General features: G+C 32.0%; 2 protein-coding genes across 4 annotated transcripts; one reads left to right on the top strand and one right to left on the bottom strand.

Moving 5' to 3' along the window:
• The first annotated feature begins 195 nt into the window (after positions 1-195).
• crc (bZIP transcription factor crc) lies at positions 196-9,061 on the top strand. 3 transcript variants are annotated; one of them, XM_066740991.1, is made up of 3 exons: positions 196-355; positions 2,065-2,376; positions 7,756-9,061. In XM_066740991.1, the coding sequence occupies exons 2-3, from the start codon at positions 2,160-2,162 to the stop codon at positions 8,601-8,603; spliced, it is 1,065 nt and encodes a 354-aa protein (XP_066597088.1). In that variant the 5' UTR covers positions 196-355; positions 2,065-2,159; the 3' UTR covers positions 8,604-9,061. The 3 variants fall into 3 exon arrangements, with proteins under 3 accessions (XP_066597088.1, XP_066597090.1, XP_066597089.1); XM_066740993.1 differs by lacking the exons at positions 196-355; positions 2,065-2,376 and adding exons at positions 4,002-4,441; positions 4,495-5,045; XM_066740992.1 differs by lacking the exons at positions 196-355; positions 2,065-2,376 and adding an exon at positions 4,002-5,045.
• Positions 9,062-9,977: 916 nt separating this feature from the next.
• Positions 9,978-15,480, bottom strand: LOC136781932 (probable E3 ubiquitin-protein ligase RNF144A-B). The gene is made up of 4 exons (XM_066740965.1): positions 13,767-15,480; positions 13,482-13,644; positions 13,081-13,403; positions 9,978-13,001 (listed from the first exon to the last, which is right to left on the bottom strand). The coding sequence occupies exons 1-4, from the start codon at positions 14,373-14,375 to the stop codon at positions 12,765-12,767; spliced, it is 1,332 nt and encodes a 443-aa protein (XP_066597062.1). The 5' UTR covers positions 14,376-15,480; the 3' UTR covers positions 9,978-12,764.
• Between the last annotated feature and the right edge of the window lie 99 nt (positions 15,481-15,579).

Here is a 15,579-nt window from a genome sequence, read left to right on the forward strand (position 1 = left end):
TACAAAACTGCGATAAAATTCCCGTTTGTTGAATATTGAAAAATAATGCGGCTTTATATTTTATATTATGTAATAACAAATTTTGAAGTAGCTAGATTAATTGAATTTATGACAATTATAAATTTTAAAAGGGAGATTATTGAGAAGGAATGAAGAATGAGAGAAGGGGTCGAAGTCACGTGACCACGCTGACCGAAATTTCACAAAGCGTCGGCGCTCACTCACTCTTCCTCAATGAATCTTGTAAAACGGATATCACTTTTTTCGCCCCGTCTAACCAAACGGTTAAGATGAGTAACTAGTGGAAAAGTGTTTTGCACACGCAAGTGTGCCAGTCCCATAAAGTAATCATGCAGTAAGTACAAATCTTATTCCTTGTAATTAAATTACTATTCCTTAGGCAAAATCTAAAGATTATTCAGCCACCTCTTTCTCTCATGCTGCCATTTTGTGAGTCATCGCGTTGTCTGTCTTCAAGAGACAGAAATTTTTGGGATTTTCTACTTCTGCGCAATGCTTGCTTACAAACGATATTCAAAAACCGAATTTACATTTTCAATCGCATTTGTAGTCAGGCTCAACAATAATTTTATTCTTTTTAAATCGAGACACTGTACGATATGCTTATACAGTGTAGTATTGCGTCATGGAATGACACAGATTTAAATTGCTCCTTTTTCATTGGAGCTCTTCAATGAAATTGCTTAATTTTGTAAATTACATAAAACCTTATAAATATGACTAATTTCTAATGGTTAAAGCTGTTTGGCCAATTGCACCATATTACTAAGTCTTAATAATAATTTGCCAAATCATTAATTTAATTTTGTATTAAATTTTTAATTTGTAAAGTATATATTAGTGTTCCTTAAAGAGGTTTGACATTGGATTTTTCTACTTACTATTAGACGAATTTTGTTTTAAAAAGAAACAAAATACTATTATTATAATCAAATGACCTATGAAAAAATATTTAGAAGCAACTATATAAGCAGCAATAGAAAAAAAGATAATATATATATATATAAACCCTGCATGGTTTTTTAATTCCTACATTTTTCAATTTACTCTTTACACTTCTTTTTTTAATGCAAAATATTTATCTTTGATCTTAATTTTAGTTTATAAGCAACATTATTAATGGTTCAAGTATGCTCTAAAAGTTAACTGAATCAATATTATAAAAGAAATATTAATGGAATCTGTTTTGTACCATAAAAAAATTTAATTACTACAAATGAATTTTTCTTTTTGTTTGTGTAATTAAATAAGAAAATTTATTTCAGTGAACTTATCGAATATAGTTCAATAACTGACAATATACCTCTTTAATTAAAATTAAGTGAAAATAGAAGTTTTGTATCAAAAGAAATAACATTAAAATGAAGAAAAGTAAAATTACATTTAGTGCCAATATATTAGTGAAATATATTTTTGCTTTCTATTATTGTGTAGCTGTTTTTAAATATTAGATCATGAATTTTTCTATTGTAATAACAGAATTTTGTTGCTTGTAAATATAAACTTGTTTAACTTTAAACAAATAAATTCACTGTCACATCTCCTTAAATTTATTTAAAATATATTTATTTGTAATTGAAACAAAAACTTCTACATTTATACCTTTCCTTCAAATATAATTGTTATTGGAGAAAGAAAACTCCAAACATTTTATGTTCTTTTTGCTACTTTGTTTAAGAAAGCAATAAAATTAAGTTAACTTAAGTGGTAACACCATATATTTAGGAATGCTACGAGCAACATTTAAATGTGTTTGGTTTTTAGACAGAATTTTCTGGACTATTAGTTATGGCACATAAAAAATATCTAAGACAAAATTGCAATTTTTAGTAAAAATTTACACTTAGAACATTTGGAATTTCCACTTTTTAAATATATGTGGAATGATAAAGAATATAATGATAAATTCTATGCAAGTTGAATGAACGTAATATAAAATCTTCCAGATAACTGTAATAGTTTAGATATTTTGAATAATATTTAAATATATGTTCAAATGTAACAATATTTCAAGGTATTAATAATCTTTTCCTATTTTTTTAGTGCCAACATGGCGCAAAACGCCAGCTACGTCGCTACGACGACAAAAATTTGTTTTTACCAAGTTTTAATATCTACTGATTGGATTCGCATCAACGATGACATCCAAGTCAAGCCAGGAAATGTGGAAGTTCGAGCCAGTGTCCCCTAGTGGGACTCCACCACTGGATATCGATGATGATTGGTTATTGATTGACGATAAGCCTATAGATCCCATAGACAATGCTGCTGAACCTCTTATGTATGATGAACCACCTACCCGTGCACAAGCTGCTACAAAACTTTTGGAAGAATTGGACGAATGGATTAAAGAAGGTAACGAATTTATTTAATTACTGAAATTTTCAACAATTCATAAAATTTATTAACACTATTGCAAAGATATAGTTTGGTAATAATAAATTTGTAACAGTATAGATATTGCTGTTGTCTTTGCATTTTTAGATAAGTTGCCCAAGCATTATAAAAGCTATTTATTAGAAAATTATCATTGAAAGTTGAAGGATTAAAATGAAATTGATGTTTGTAATTCCTACTAAGTATACTGTATACATATATAGACAATTTTATCACTCAGATAAGACTCTCAGCTTACAAAGAAAACGTGGAGGAAGCTTTGTAGACCCCAAAACCTAAAAAACAGATAATAGCTTGTTTTATACTAAGTGAACGTTAAATGCATCAAATCAATAGTTTTTGATGATTTTTTAGGAGCATTACACTGTTAGATTAATCTACATTAGACATTCGAATACAAAATAATTAATTTTTGTTAATTAATGATTAGCATAAGAATCGTTTAAGCAAGTATATCATCTAAATATTTATAAGCTACAAGAATTAACACCTTTCTCTCTGTCAAAGGTCTGTAATTTATATATTTTTTTATAACTTATTCGTTTCATATGTTTAACACCTATATTCAAAAACATCTATTTAGTTACACAGTGCAACATAAGAATGGAAAAATCATGAAGAAAATCATCCAATTGCATCTGGAAAAAAATGGAATGAATCTACAAGGAAATATAGAGAAAATTTTTTCCTATCTTTATCACGACGGGAGCATTAGCATATTAATAGCTGTTTACGCATGTAACGTGAGAATTTTTGTCGAGAAACTTTTCCTTCTCAAAGTGGAACATGGCATTTTATCCAATTCAAAAATTTCTAATCTGAAAATTCACGTATTCATTGTGAACAGTTTTACGTTCCGTGAAACGATGGAAGAACTGGAGGCTCGAGAGTGGTATCTGGTTGGTAGAGGAAAAACGTACAAGAGAAGAAGAGAGAGAAAAGGGAAGAAGTTATCATAGAAATGACATTTATCATCACATGGATCAGCGAGACCTAAGGTGCATCGAAGGCTTATCGAGAATCGCAATTATAATGGTGCATAGTGTAACATATGCATACATAATAAATTGTGGAAACATGGCTGTCGAGGAACAGGTGGCTTAAGGACGTCGGGAAACTTTCGATTTCCAAACGGTATGCGTGAATTAATGGACAGTGGTATAAGTGTTAAACGCGCAGAGAACTTTTCCCCAGGCCGCTGGCTTTGGAGAAAAAAATGCGCAGAACGCATATTACTGGAGTGCGCGCGCGTGCTGCCTTCTTGATCTCCACACATGTAGACAATTGGCTGTTTTAGCCCCCCTTCGCATGCCTCTCGCCTGTTCGATGGCCGGATCGGACATCGGATATTTCGCCAACACGACTGTGTCTGCTGCTTCGATAAAACGGAGGCAGCCCCGCTTCTTTTTTCTAAGAAAGAGAGTGGGACAAACTGGTTAACCTCTACGCAAACGACTTTACAGGGAGGCCGATGTAGAGAGATGACGTGGTGTGGGTTGGTGACGAAGGAGTAGAAGCGTCAAGGGGGGAAAGTCCAAAGATAAGCAGGAGCGACACTCTCAACAGTATGCAGGCCAACCATACGGTTCACACGATCGCTTTTCTTCGCTCGACCCAATACCACCACTTTATTTTCTCTCACAACCACGTTTCTTTTTGATCTTTTGCCAAAATTCCCATCCGAAGTATCCAACATCTTTCTCTTTTACTCTCAGTTTTTTCTTTCTCCCTTCCTCCACGTCCATTTCCACTTCCAGTTTCTGCCTTTTTATTGTGCGTGCGTGTTTGTGCGTGCTTTGCTCCCAGTAGTTTGGTAGAGCACACAAGCATAGGCACTCGCTCGTTCGCTCGCTCGCTCGTCGGTCCGAAAGTCCATTTTGCTCAGTCAAAATCTCTGCAAAGTGAGAGGTGTTTATTCTTGGTGGACACCACTCCACTCGATTAGCAACATTTTCGAGCTCTCAGTTTTTTCACCGTAAAGACTATAGTGTGCTAAATTCTGTGAATAGTTGACGGTTTGGAGGTAAAAGTGGCCAAAAGTATAGGCAATTAAAATATTTAAAGGATTTCCAACAGGTTCCCGATCGGAGCAGCAGTCGACGTGGTAGCTGTTTGCGTTGATTTTTAACGCTGAAGAGTAAAAAGGAAAGCAGCCGAGAATTTTTCTGGTGGATACGAAAACGTCTGGAAGTTCTTGATAAGGCGCACAATTTCATGGTACCTGGACTATAAGAAACTCGAGGACTCATCTTCTGCTTGCCTTAATACTGGCAACTGTAAAAGTGACACAAGTGCAAGACCCGGCGTCTCGATGTTGGAGCGTACTAATGTTATATAATAGCATGCAGTTCGCATATCGCTACACGTGGAATCGAGAGATCATTGTCAATTCCCAAAAATTAGTAAAAAGACGTTGAATCAACGCAACAATCGGCATCCTGCTGGTGGAGTCATTTCGTCCCTCAACAACACGCTCGTCGCCCACGTCGATAGAAGAAGAACTAGAAAGCGACAATTAGTGCAAAAAAAGCTCAATTCTTTGGCTATAATAAACTTTTCGTGCACTTTGTTAAAGACTCGAAGCGATTAACCAAGCGTGATAATAATGGCTGCAATATGTTACAGTGGTAGGTTTCCTTTCGCTTTACTGATTTCTCCCCCTGCGCAAACATTCACGAGACAAAAATATATCTCAAGTATGTCGGCTCATTGTCGCTGCTTAATTAATATTCAAACGACTGAGCGATGAATACGCTAGTTCTGGCCCAATTGCCATGGTGCTTTTTTTAAGTAAACGAATGTTCAAAGATAGGCGAAAATTTATGAATATACCACGCATGAATCATTTACGTCAAAGCCTACTCTTTCCAGGTGGCTCATTTTGATAAGAAACATGCAAACTTTGGCACATATGTATGCTGAAAAATGATAAGGAAATTAAGATATTGCTTAACTTCTTGTAGATCTAACGAAAACAGTTTGCCCAAAAATAACCGTTTATACTACTCTTTTGCGCGGGTAGTAAACACTTTACTTTCTGATTAAAAGCTCCGAGCTGTAATAGAATTTCAAGCAAAATGCGCAAAAGTTTCGATAGACTGGTTGATTTCCACATCGAGAAGGGGCGTAAATAGTTTGCGCTAGTAAATCAAAATACATGATTGCGAGTAGAATCCACATAGCGAAAAACCGCCACACCCCTATTCTATATTGCCAGCTTTGCTTTCATATCTTTTAATAGCGTTTATCATACTTCTATGTCACCAAACATATTTATTCCACAATTAAAATCGAGGAGATATTGTAAAAAGGAATCGCATTGAGTCGTTGCTTGTAATATCAAGTAAATTTCATTTGCATTTTTAATATTTCTCATATGGCGTATTTGCATTCTCGCTACTTGCCTCATGAGCATTTACAGCTAAAACAGAATAGTTTAGTTGCAAAACGAAGAGCAGAGGAACCTTGATTTAATTTATTAGTTCTACCATATTGGTACAAATTGATATTATGAGACACTTTAGAAATAGCTATACATAATCAATAACACGTTAGGCGTATACAGACACTTGTATATGGAGATATAAGCTTTCACTTTCTATATCATTAGCGTCTTTAAATTGAGACCTATACGTGTTTTCCAAATTATTTTAGATAAATAATATATGTTATCATTGGTTTCTAATTTATCCTCCTCTTGGCTAATTAATCTTATTTCGAAACTATACATACATTCACGTATATCATGAAGCATAATAATCTCCTATGCTAAAGTATAATGACTGCAAGTTAATTTCCCTAACAAAAGAGATACAAAGGTATATGCTTTGATCTACGAACGGAGTTAAGCATATATCTGTCATACTATAATATTCTTATCTAACCCTCTGCCCTCTGCATTTATATGCAGATAACTAAAACGCTGTGGAATAGTCGATGATCAAAGTTTCCTAGGAAAGTAGGTCAGGGCTAGTTTACTAAAAATCCAAATAATAGGATCTCGATCAATAAAGATCGCATAAACTAGTCATATATGCGCTAAAGATAATTTTCTGCGTTTGGTTAAAGATAAGCAATATTATTGAGCTAACGATTGAAAGTTTTCCTTTGTGAAATTAGAGTAAAGCGTTCAAGTATAATTGCTCCTATTTTTAACTAAAAGAAATCATTGTAATATAAACGTACGGAGATAAGCTAGATAAACTGCAGATTATTGTAATTATCGTTTACTTTATTAAAACTTCCACTTTCAATGTAGAAACGAGGATGACCTCAGTCGATGAATTTATATTATAGGGCGTTTTTTTAACGATGTAATATAGAATTGTGTTATTTGACTATAGCACTTATACGTTTACTATATATTATTATAAAAAATACAATGTTAGAGCATTCGTTTTTAATAACTCTATTATAGTTTAATTATTTTAATTTCTTCTCAACTATATAATCTCACTCACTATGTTTAATACTTAAATTATACGAGATATAATAACTTTGCTAAAGTCAATAGTACTATAGTGAAATAACGCGAAACCTCCTATATGCCATCGTTAGAGAGACACCTGGTATATGTAAAATTATAATATTTATAGCTAACAAAGACTTATTCCAATCAGTACAATGCTGTTAAAATGATAAAAATTGGTAGCATTTCATAAAGTACATATGTACTTCACACATTAACATTTTATCTCAATTTACTGTAAAGATTAATAAGAGAGAAGTATATTTAAAACCTTATAGAAATCCTGAAATATTGAACTAATTTATGCAGGAGGAAACTACAAACGAGTTTACCTGTTTTTCTTGCTAAACCGGTATCGTCCATGAGATTATATATACATCAATGCACCACTCCCACTTATTGTTCATACAAGAAACAGCAATAAATGCATTGTCTATCTACCACGTTCTATACTAAATTTTATTGTTTAAATTCGTAAGAATTTTCAATATTATTTGTTAAATTAGCAATTAATTTATAGTTATTAATTTCAGTTATAATACAAATTATTAAGAATTTTGTTAAATAGAAATGAAAAGGATCCGACACTTAAAACGTTCCAAGGCACATGCACGAAAACTTTTATATTTATTTCTGTAACTATTAAATACATATAAATTTTACATAAGATTTCTTTGAATGCAAATTTTAAGAGGTTTAGTAAAAGTCGTATACAAACACTTGATATCTCTTATAGGGAGCTAATTACGGAGATACATGTTTTATTGTAGCTATTTTCTTTGATTTTTTAAGTGTCGGACCTTGCACATTTTTCTTTTATGATAAATTCATGTAAAATAAATAATAATTCATTGTTTGTTTTTTTGCAGAGCCTTTCTCCGATTGGCTAGAAGAAAAAATCGACTTGCCAATCTTCGAAGAATTGCCATCACCAATATGCGGCCAAAACAAGCCTCTAGTTTACCCCGGAATCCTCAAGACTCACCAGCAGGAAAGCACCCAGACCCTATTGCAAGAATTCGAAACCGTTTTGGAGGACGTCGAAGCTTGCCACCAAGTCCCCCAGACATGCACCACTCTTACTCCACCGCAAACCCCTCCACCGAATAAGATATTGAATATAGATACCCAATTACTAGTTACATTACAACCTGTTATGCCCTTGTATCAATTACAAGGGCAGCAGGTTACATGCGCAGTTGGCAACGATGACAAATCTTTATATTTAGGACAAGTACCTGGACAGTGGAATACTGAAAACGTGCCATTGGATCCAATAAATAACGATGTTGCCAATGAGTTGGCTGTAGTGGATGAGTTCGTACGTTCTTATGCTACGGATCTATCACCATCCAGTCCGTGCACGAGTACCAGTGCAGGAAGCTGCGCCTCCTCAGAAGATTCCATTGACGACCCGGATTGGATTTTAGAAAACAATAAAAAGTCATCGTACAACACGAGTAAAAATCGTTACAAACCGTATTCTCGCCCATCTGTAGAAGACAAGAAAGTTAGGAAAAAGGAGCAAAACAAAAATGCAGCCACTCGCTATCGTCAAAAGAAGAAGCAAGAAATTAAAGAAATTATAGGAGAGGAGCGTGAATTGACCGATCACAATGAACAGCTACAAAATAAGGTTAAGGATCTGCAACGTGAGATAGGATACTTGAAAGGCTTGATGAGAGACCTGTTCAAAGCGAAAGGCCTTCTGAAATAATCCATTTATTCATTAATTGATCATTTAAACTATTTTAACTCTTTTTATGAATTAACTAATACTTTTTATTATTATATATTGTACTTAGTATATTGTTTCTCTCAATATTAATAATATTTTGTTAAATATATAATTATGTGCTAAGTCGCAACTATTATGGGAGCACAGGGCCGTTCGTCATGTAATGTAATCTTTGGATAACACTCTTCATTTTCTGGCAATTCGCTAAGATTATTAATAAAGTATATCCATATGAAATTGTTGATTTTTCGCTAATAAGATTTTAAGTTGAAATAACATTGAATCCTTCATTAGTGGAAATGATTACAAGGATTATGTAGCTTATTCGATGCGAATCTTTTCATTCCGAATCATTTTAACCTACTTGATTACCATATTTTCTTGCAGAAAATATTGTATCACTAAAATAGAAATAAATAGGTTATTATGAAAATAAATTGTTTTATCTTGAACCACTATATTCCATTACCTCAAATCCAAGACAAATCTTAATAAATATTCGTTAAAACAGCTCGGCACATAATATCGAACAGTACTATGAAATTTTACAGCAACTTCAACCGTTCCAACTTCAAAATAAATTTATATTTTATCTTACCTTGACGAATTATAGGTTTACATAATCCAGCTGTAGTTATATTGAAATATATATACATATTATTATTATAATGTTATACAATGGAAGAAAGTTGTGTCAACAGTAATCAACTAATCGAGAAAAACGAATTTTACATTAGTATTGCTGTTTATTAAAATGGTAGTAAAATTTGTGCCCTATATCAATAAAAAATTTAATATGTATGTAAAATGTGTTACTAGCAATTTAATAAAAGTTAATAATAATTTAAATTTTGATTTCCAGGATTAAAAGTTTGCTGTAGTTATACGATTTTCTTTCATTGTATGATGTATATTGAGTCTCCAGTAAACTAAACTGTTGTTTATTTTAAAATGAATAAAAAAATTGGAGTATTAAATTTCACCTAAAAGATGTCTGTATTTCGGTGGCTTTTTAAAATTAATTGCCACCTTGATTGATGTATAGTGACTAAACGAGGCCGTGTTCTACGCATAAAGTCTAAATCAGTCATGCACACTGAAACATGACCACAAAACTAATAAACCAAATCATTTTTAATAGACAGAACACTATTTAATAACCCAGCAATTTTTTTTCCTGCGAAAAACCTGGTCTTGGACATTTATTGTTTATTTAAAAACTGTAAAACAATACCATAGCATAGAACTCCTTAGAAATATTTTTTATGATAAAAATAATTTAAATAATTTCTCAAATTTAGAGGGTACACTATTATTATCTTCAGATGAAATTTTTGTGATATTTTTTGCTTAAAAATATGTAAAATGAACTCTGGGACATTTTAAGAAGATAGGTAATTGGTGTTAAAAATTTAATTTTTATAAAACAAAAGAAATGGCTGTTTTCTTGAAGTTAACAATATTTTTTTTCGTTTACTTGTCATCGAAGGTTCTAGAACCTTTGCAAAGAAGCAAAACTCTGACAAGAGGAAATATCGTATATCAAAATATTTAACAACTTACACAGACAACGTTAAATATTGCAAACATGGGATTTTTAACATTGTTTAAAATTTGATATTTCTTATAAAAACTGAACTGCAGCATTTATATTTTATTTTTTTGTCCAATTTTTAAGTCGACGTCGGTGTTTTTCTTACGAATTACACTAAAAAAAGCAACTCTGAAAACTAGGATAAAAAAGTGGTTTCTCCTTTCAAATTGGGTCAAAAAAGATTCAAATATTACAATATATTTCTTGTAGAATTAAATATTTTGCTAAATTATTCACCCGATTTCCATACAATTTCTTCACTTAACAAAAATACTTATCTTTAATAGAGATTCTAGTTCCATTATTCTTATACATATACCTATTTCGTAAGATCTGTTATAAATTATCAAGTTAAGAATTTTTATTTCTACTTGAAGTGCATCGTCCAATGAGTAAATTTCATGAAACCACGCGAAATACGATAAAAGTAATAATGAGGAAATTATATTACAGCATTTGTCTTTCCCTTTACTGAAATCTGTGAATGCAATATGTTTGCCATTTATGGAGTATTAATTATTTTATATATAATATAACAACCTTTGTTTAAATGTTAAACTTTATTCATAACGTAAATATATTTTTTAACGGAGAGATTACCATATTCTCAACAACGATAATATAAATTATTTCATTTACAAATATCATAGAATAGAAACAAAAATACGTAGAATATTACACTCAAATTCGACTGGTAAAATATTTACATAGTTCATCACTTTATATTAATAAGCTAGGATAGTTTCTTGACCTTGACATACTTAAAGATTAAAGACAAATAAGATTTTCTTTTCACATAATTTTTCATTTTTTTCATTAAATATTAAATCCACTTAAATCACTAAAGTATTTCTGTAACATTTTTATTTATGACTATTTTTTTTTATTTACTTTGTGCCTTTAAAATTATGTAATTATTATCAATAATAGAACAAATAAGCTATTAGCAGTAATTAATAAACTCGTTTAAGACATGTTTAGAAAATAGCTTTAAATTTTGTTAATATTAGTTAACTTATCTGAAGTAACATTATTCGAGTAATGGCTAACGCTCACTTTGTGTAAAATCGTTTGTTCAGCCTAATAATTTAATATTATCTGTCAGGGCCTATTTATTCGTTTTAGTTCATTTTCGCTTATTCTGTAAAATCTCTAATAGTTCGAGAGCTCTGTATTTATCGAAATTGTGAGATGCTGTAGAACACGCTTTTCCACATACGTAAGTACGCGTAATAATCAAGATTAATAATGGAACAAAAGTAGACTCCATATATTGTCACACACCACCTATGTAAGCTGTGCTTCAAACATTACATTTCTCATTCGTTCTAATAAAAGAATAAAATTTTTGGCTTTTTTATAAATAGAATAAATCTATTTTTGCGCCAAAAGTATGGCTCATTTTTTTTATTTTGCGTGCGTACCAACAACCTACATCAACAAATTTATAGTATATGCATATATTATATATACTTATGTATCAATTGCTGCCATCTCAGCTTCTATTTAAGTAGATCGCGCGGACAATTCTACATATAGTATATTCACCAAGATCAACAACCATCAACTTATTTATCAGCTTTATATAGATGATTAGAAATCATTTTATATATAGTTTAAAAACCATTAGTGCAGAAAAAACTAAAATATTCAATAATAAAATATAACGTCTAAAACTTTAGACTACAGTTTTTACAATGCTGTAACTTTATCAATTTGAAGAATATACTTTAAAAACTAATTTAATAGTATTCATATGTGCGCTTTTCAAAATTACTGAAGCATCAGTTTCAACGTTATTTCGGTACTGCTAGAAAAAGGGACGGGAAAATCTATATATTATATTTTTCTCTTGCTTATTATATATTAAAGTAAAAAAGAGAAAGTTTTACTTTATATTTCTTTAGCGTCTTGTGAAAAAAGTCATATAAATTATAAAAAAAGTAGACAACTTGTATTACAGGAGTCACGAAAATTGGCAGTAAATTATTCACGCAATATGGTACACGAAAATTAACTTTCTGGAATGTTCTATTAATGTGAGTATTCATTGTCCAATTTAGTGTGTTAATATCAGAATTAAACAGTTATTGTATAAACTCTATTGTAAGAGAATTATTTTTTTAAAACCCCGTTTCGTGAGCTACTATTCAATATTGAACAGCTGCATAATGATGCTTGTTTAATACTTTAATTTTTACGCTTTAAGTAAACCCTTAGAGTTTATCCTAAAGTGGATATTTAATTTAGATTGTGTTAATACCATATTAAAATCAAAGAGAATTCATTAGCTACTTATAAAATAATAAAAAATAAGCTAGTCACAGCAACAATTGAAATAAATGACTATTCTGATTGTAATCTTTAAAATATTTTTTACGATTTCGTTTTTTTGCAGTATTCCTTGTATTGAGGCATCATATGTAATACATATTATTGTAAGCAGCAGATTAAACAACGCACATATTACTAAAAGTAATTTAAAAGTTTCTTTTATATATTATGAAAATATTTAAGTTATATGTACTTGAAAAATTTACAGACTTTTATGTTGCAGTATCACCATCTTCCTGCTCAAGTCTGGAAGAGCCACAAACACGGCATTTGCAACATACTATACAAGGAGCAGCTAACAATAATAGGGGTGACGCTACGAGTAAAAGTAATCCAAATCCAGCAAAAATTCCAATCACTTGAGTTCGATGCCATATGACAGAAGCACGTGAATGACCTAATTTATTTTTGCATGGTCCCTTGTCATAATGCCGTAACAAAAAATCATCCTAGAAATAATAAAAAACTGTAAAAATTCTAACATTTTCAATATTTTATTAATAATAACATAATATTGAATGTACATACATCTAATGAAGCTAAACAGTACCAACAGAAGACATGTTTACATCTCTTGCACATCATTTGTGCACAGCCATCATCTTTTTCAATAGGTACTGAACACATAGGACAACACTTAATATGCTCATTGTCAAATGGAATACCTAGTGGAAGATCGGGACATGGCCCAGTATGCCAAGATTCTCGACATATGGAACAAAAATTTGTAGAGCAATTAGGGCAATGGACAGGCTCAGGTGCTGTTCCATTTGCTCCACCATTATTAATAGAACAAATAGTCTCACAACCTGCACGTGGACACCAAGCACGCCCTTTATCCATGGACACATCTAAATTAATATAATTTAATTGTTAGAATCAATAATAGCACTTAAAGCCACTTTTAATTAAATTGCTGAAGTCATTACCTCTATTCAGACGAAATGTACGATGTTTCTCCATTAGTTCAGGGGAAACTAAACCTGCTATCTCTTTCAAAGAAAGTATAGCTCCTTGATCACACTGAGCATCAGGGCAGCTAATCTCGTATGCCCCTTCTTCAATTTCAAATTCAACATATGCTCTCATACACTAAATACAGAAACAAAAAAAAATATTATTTAAATAGTTTTTACAAACTTATAAATAAAAGATGAGGATCAAAATTATGCTGCAATAAATTTACTTTCCTATAGGATATAAGTAATACTTACATCTTTACAATAGGAACAGCCACAGCCTTCAATTTTGAATGTTTTTGAAAGTGATGTATCAGCAAGACAAACCTTACAAAAAATTCTCGAAAGTGTTTGCTGGGATCCTGCAGGTACAAAATTCCCAGCAGCTAAACTATATCTTGAGCTAGATGCTAAAGATAATAAACTAGTACAGCGTGAGCAAACTCTACTACGATTGATAGGTCGACCTTCTAAAGCTGAAGTGCTAAGTCCTACGGCAGTTTCACATTTTCTAAGTGCACCTTGACCTAAGTTCATCCAGCTACCGTCACGAATATCCAAGCTGGCACTACTTTCTGGTCTAAGAAGCGGTGCATCTACTGCTTTTGATGGCAAGGTTCTTCCCGTTAGTGATAAGTTGACAGCACTTGAATCTTTTTTTAAGAGTGGTAGTTTAATACCACTAAGTTTATTAGGCTTGTCCACCTTTTTCTGATTATTGGTAACTTTAGCTGGTGGATTCACTGATGTTACAGAACTAGTTGCTGTACCCATATCCATCAGGAGAGCTCGTCCTACGACGAGCGAATGTAGGCTAGGCATCCCCTGATAATGGTCTTCAAGTTTTTTGCCAGTTAGACACATAAATTGTGTTCACTGGCATAGATGCAAAGTAATTTGCTATGTACCACTTCTGCACAAATATTTATGAAAATATGTAGTTTTTCCACATCACTAGTTAGTGGTATTGCAATTTATATAGAATACACCCTTAATCATCACATGCTTCCACTGGAATAATATTACCAACTTTCGCCTACTACGTTAATGTAACGCAAAATTTAAAACATTATCTTTTGTGCTTATGGACATTTTTAGTTAAACCCTCAGGTGTATAAAAAAAACATCAACGAATTGCACAATTTCCATTAATGTTTAATAATTCATTATTTATATTGCACCGCAGCTTTAAAACTACGGAGAGGATATTGTTCTTGAGGATGGAATAACCGAGTGAATGTCAATGATTTCTTAGCCCTTGACAAACATCCACCTAAGCCCTTCGGAATGGGCGCAATGTAGTAAATTGTCAAGTGCATGACAGATAACCGCTTATCGAAACGTTTAATTCTTACAAATTATCTAACCACCATCACTTTTTATACTGAATTAAATGCACGGATATTCTACTTTGAAAATTGTATTTTTTCCTATTCTTCTAACACACAGTCTTTAACAGTCTTTCCATCTTCGCTATCACCGAAGTACATCAAAGTGCATAGAGAAATCATCGATCAACTACTTCCGCCCCCACCAACAATAGCACATATTAAAACCATTCCATAATCATTTAATCCACACACATAATTTTTACATATTTTTGTTTTCATTCTGTATCATAATTCTTCTGACTCATTTAACTAACATAAAAGAATGTAAGGGAAGAACATAAGTATATGGAAGAGGTAGAATATATGGTTCAAAACAGTTCAAAATGAAACATGAGATTGTGTGTAGATCCGTGGTGTAGATATCTGTAGATGTGTTAAATTGTATAGTTTGTGTATTAAACCTCAAGATAAGGGCACAGTATAGTCATGATACTTTTTAAATGCCTTTAGGAAAGGTAGTACCTCCCCCCTCTTCTAGGCAGGAGTTATTTTGCTGATTTTCTTTATTGACTCGAGCCCGGGCTGCATTCTAATTTACATATTGCGCGCATAAAGTGCTTAAAACTTAAAACGTAGCCATATATTTATCGGTGCACTTTGCTTCACATTATGATTAGGAATGCATAATGTCCGTTTGACACGGCGCACTGGTGTGTTTAGTCAGCACAGCGCTAACT

Source organism: Prorops nasuta, unplaced genomic scaffold, assembly GCF_024137725.1.
Source record: "Prorops nasuta isolate Cenicafe-Biocafe unplaced genomic scaffold, Cenicafe_Pnas_1.2 PNAS00024, whole genome shotgun sequence".
In the NCBI taxonomy this organism is placed as follows: domain Eukaryota; kingdom Metazoa; phylum Arthropoda; class Insecta; order Hymenoptera; family Bethylidae; genus Prorops; species Prorops nasuta.

What these genes read in the sequence shown, in the direction of transcription:
- crc (XM_066740991.1), top strand. Translation starts at nt 2,160, where the DNA reads ATGACATCCAAGTCAAGCCAGGAAATGTGGAAGTTCGAGCCAGTGTCC. An exon ending in GGACGAATGGATTAAAGAAG is followed by an intron (nt 2,377 to 7,755) that starts GTAACGAATTTA and finishes GTTTTTTTGCAG; the next exon opens with AGCCTTTCTCCGATTGGCTA.
- LOC136781932 (XM_066740965.1), bottom strand. Translation starts at nt 14,375, where the DNA reads ATGTGTCTAACTGGCAAAAAACTTGAAGACCATTATCAGGGGATGCCT. An exon ending in GCTGTTCCTATTGTAAAGAT is followed by an intron (nt 13,645 to 13,766) that starts GTAAGTATTACT and finishes TTCTGTATTTAG; the next exon opens with TGTATGAGAGCATATGTTGA. An exon ending in TACATTTCGTCTGAATAGAG is followed by an intron (nt 13,404 to 13,481) that starts GTAATGACTTCA and finishes ATATTAATTTAG; the next exon opens with ATGTGTCCATGGATAAAGGG.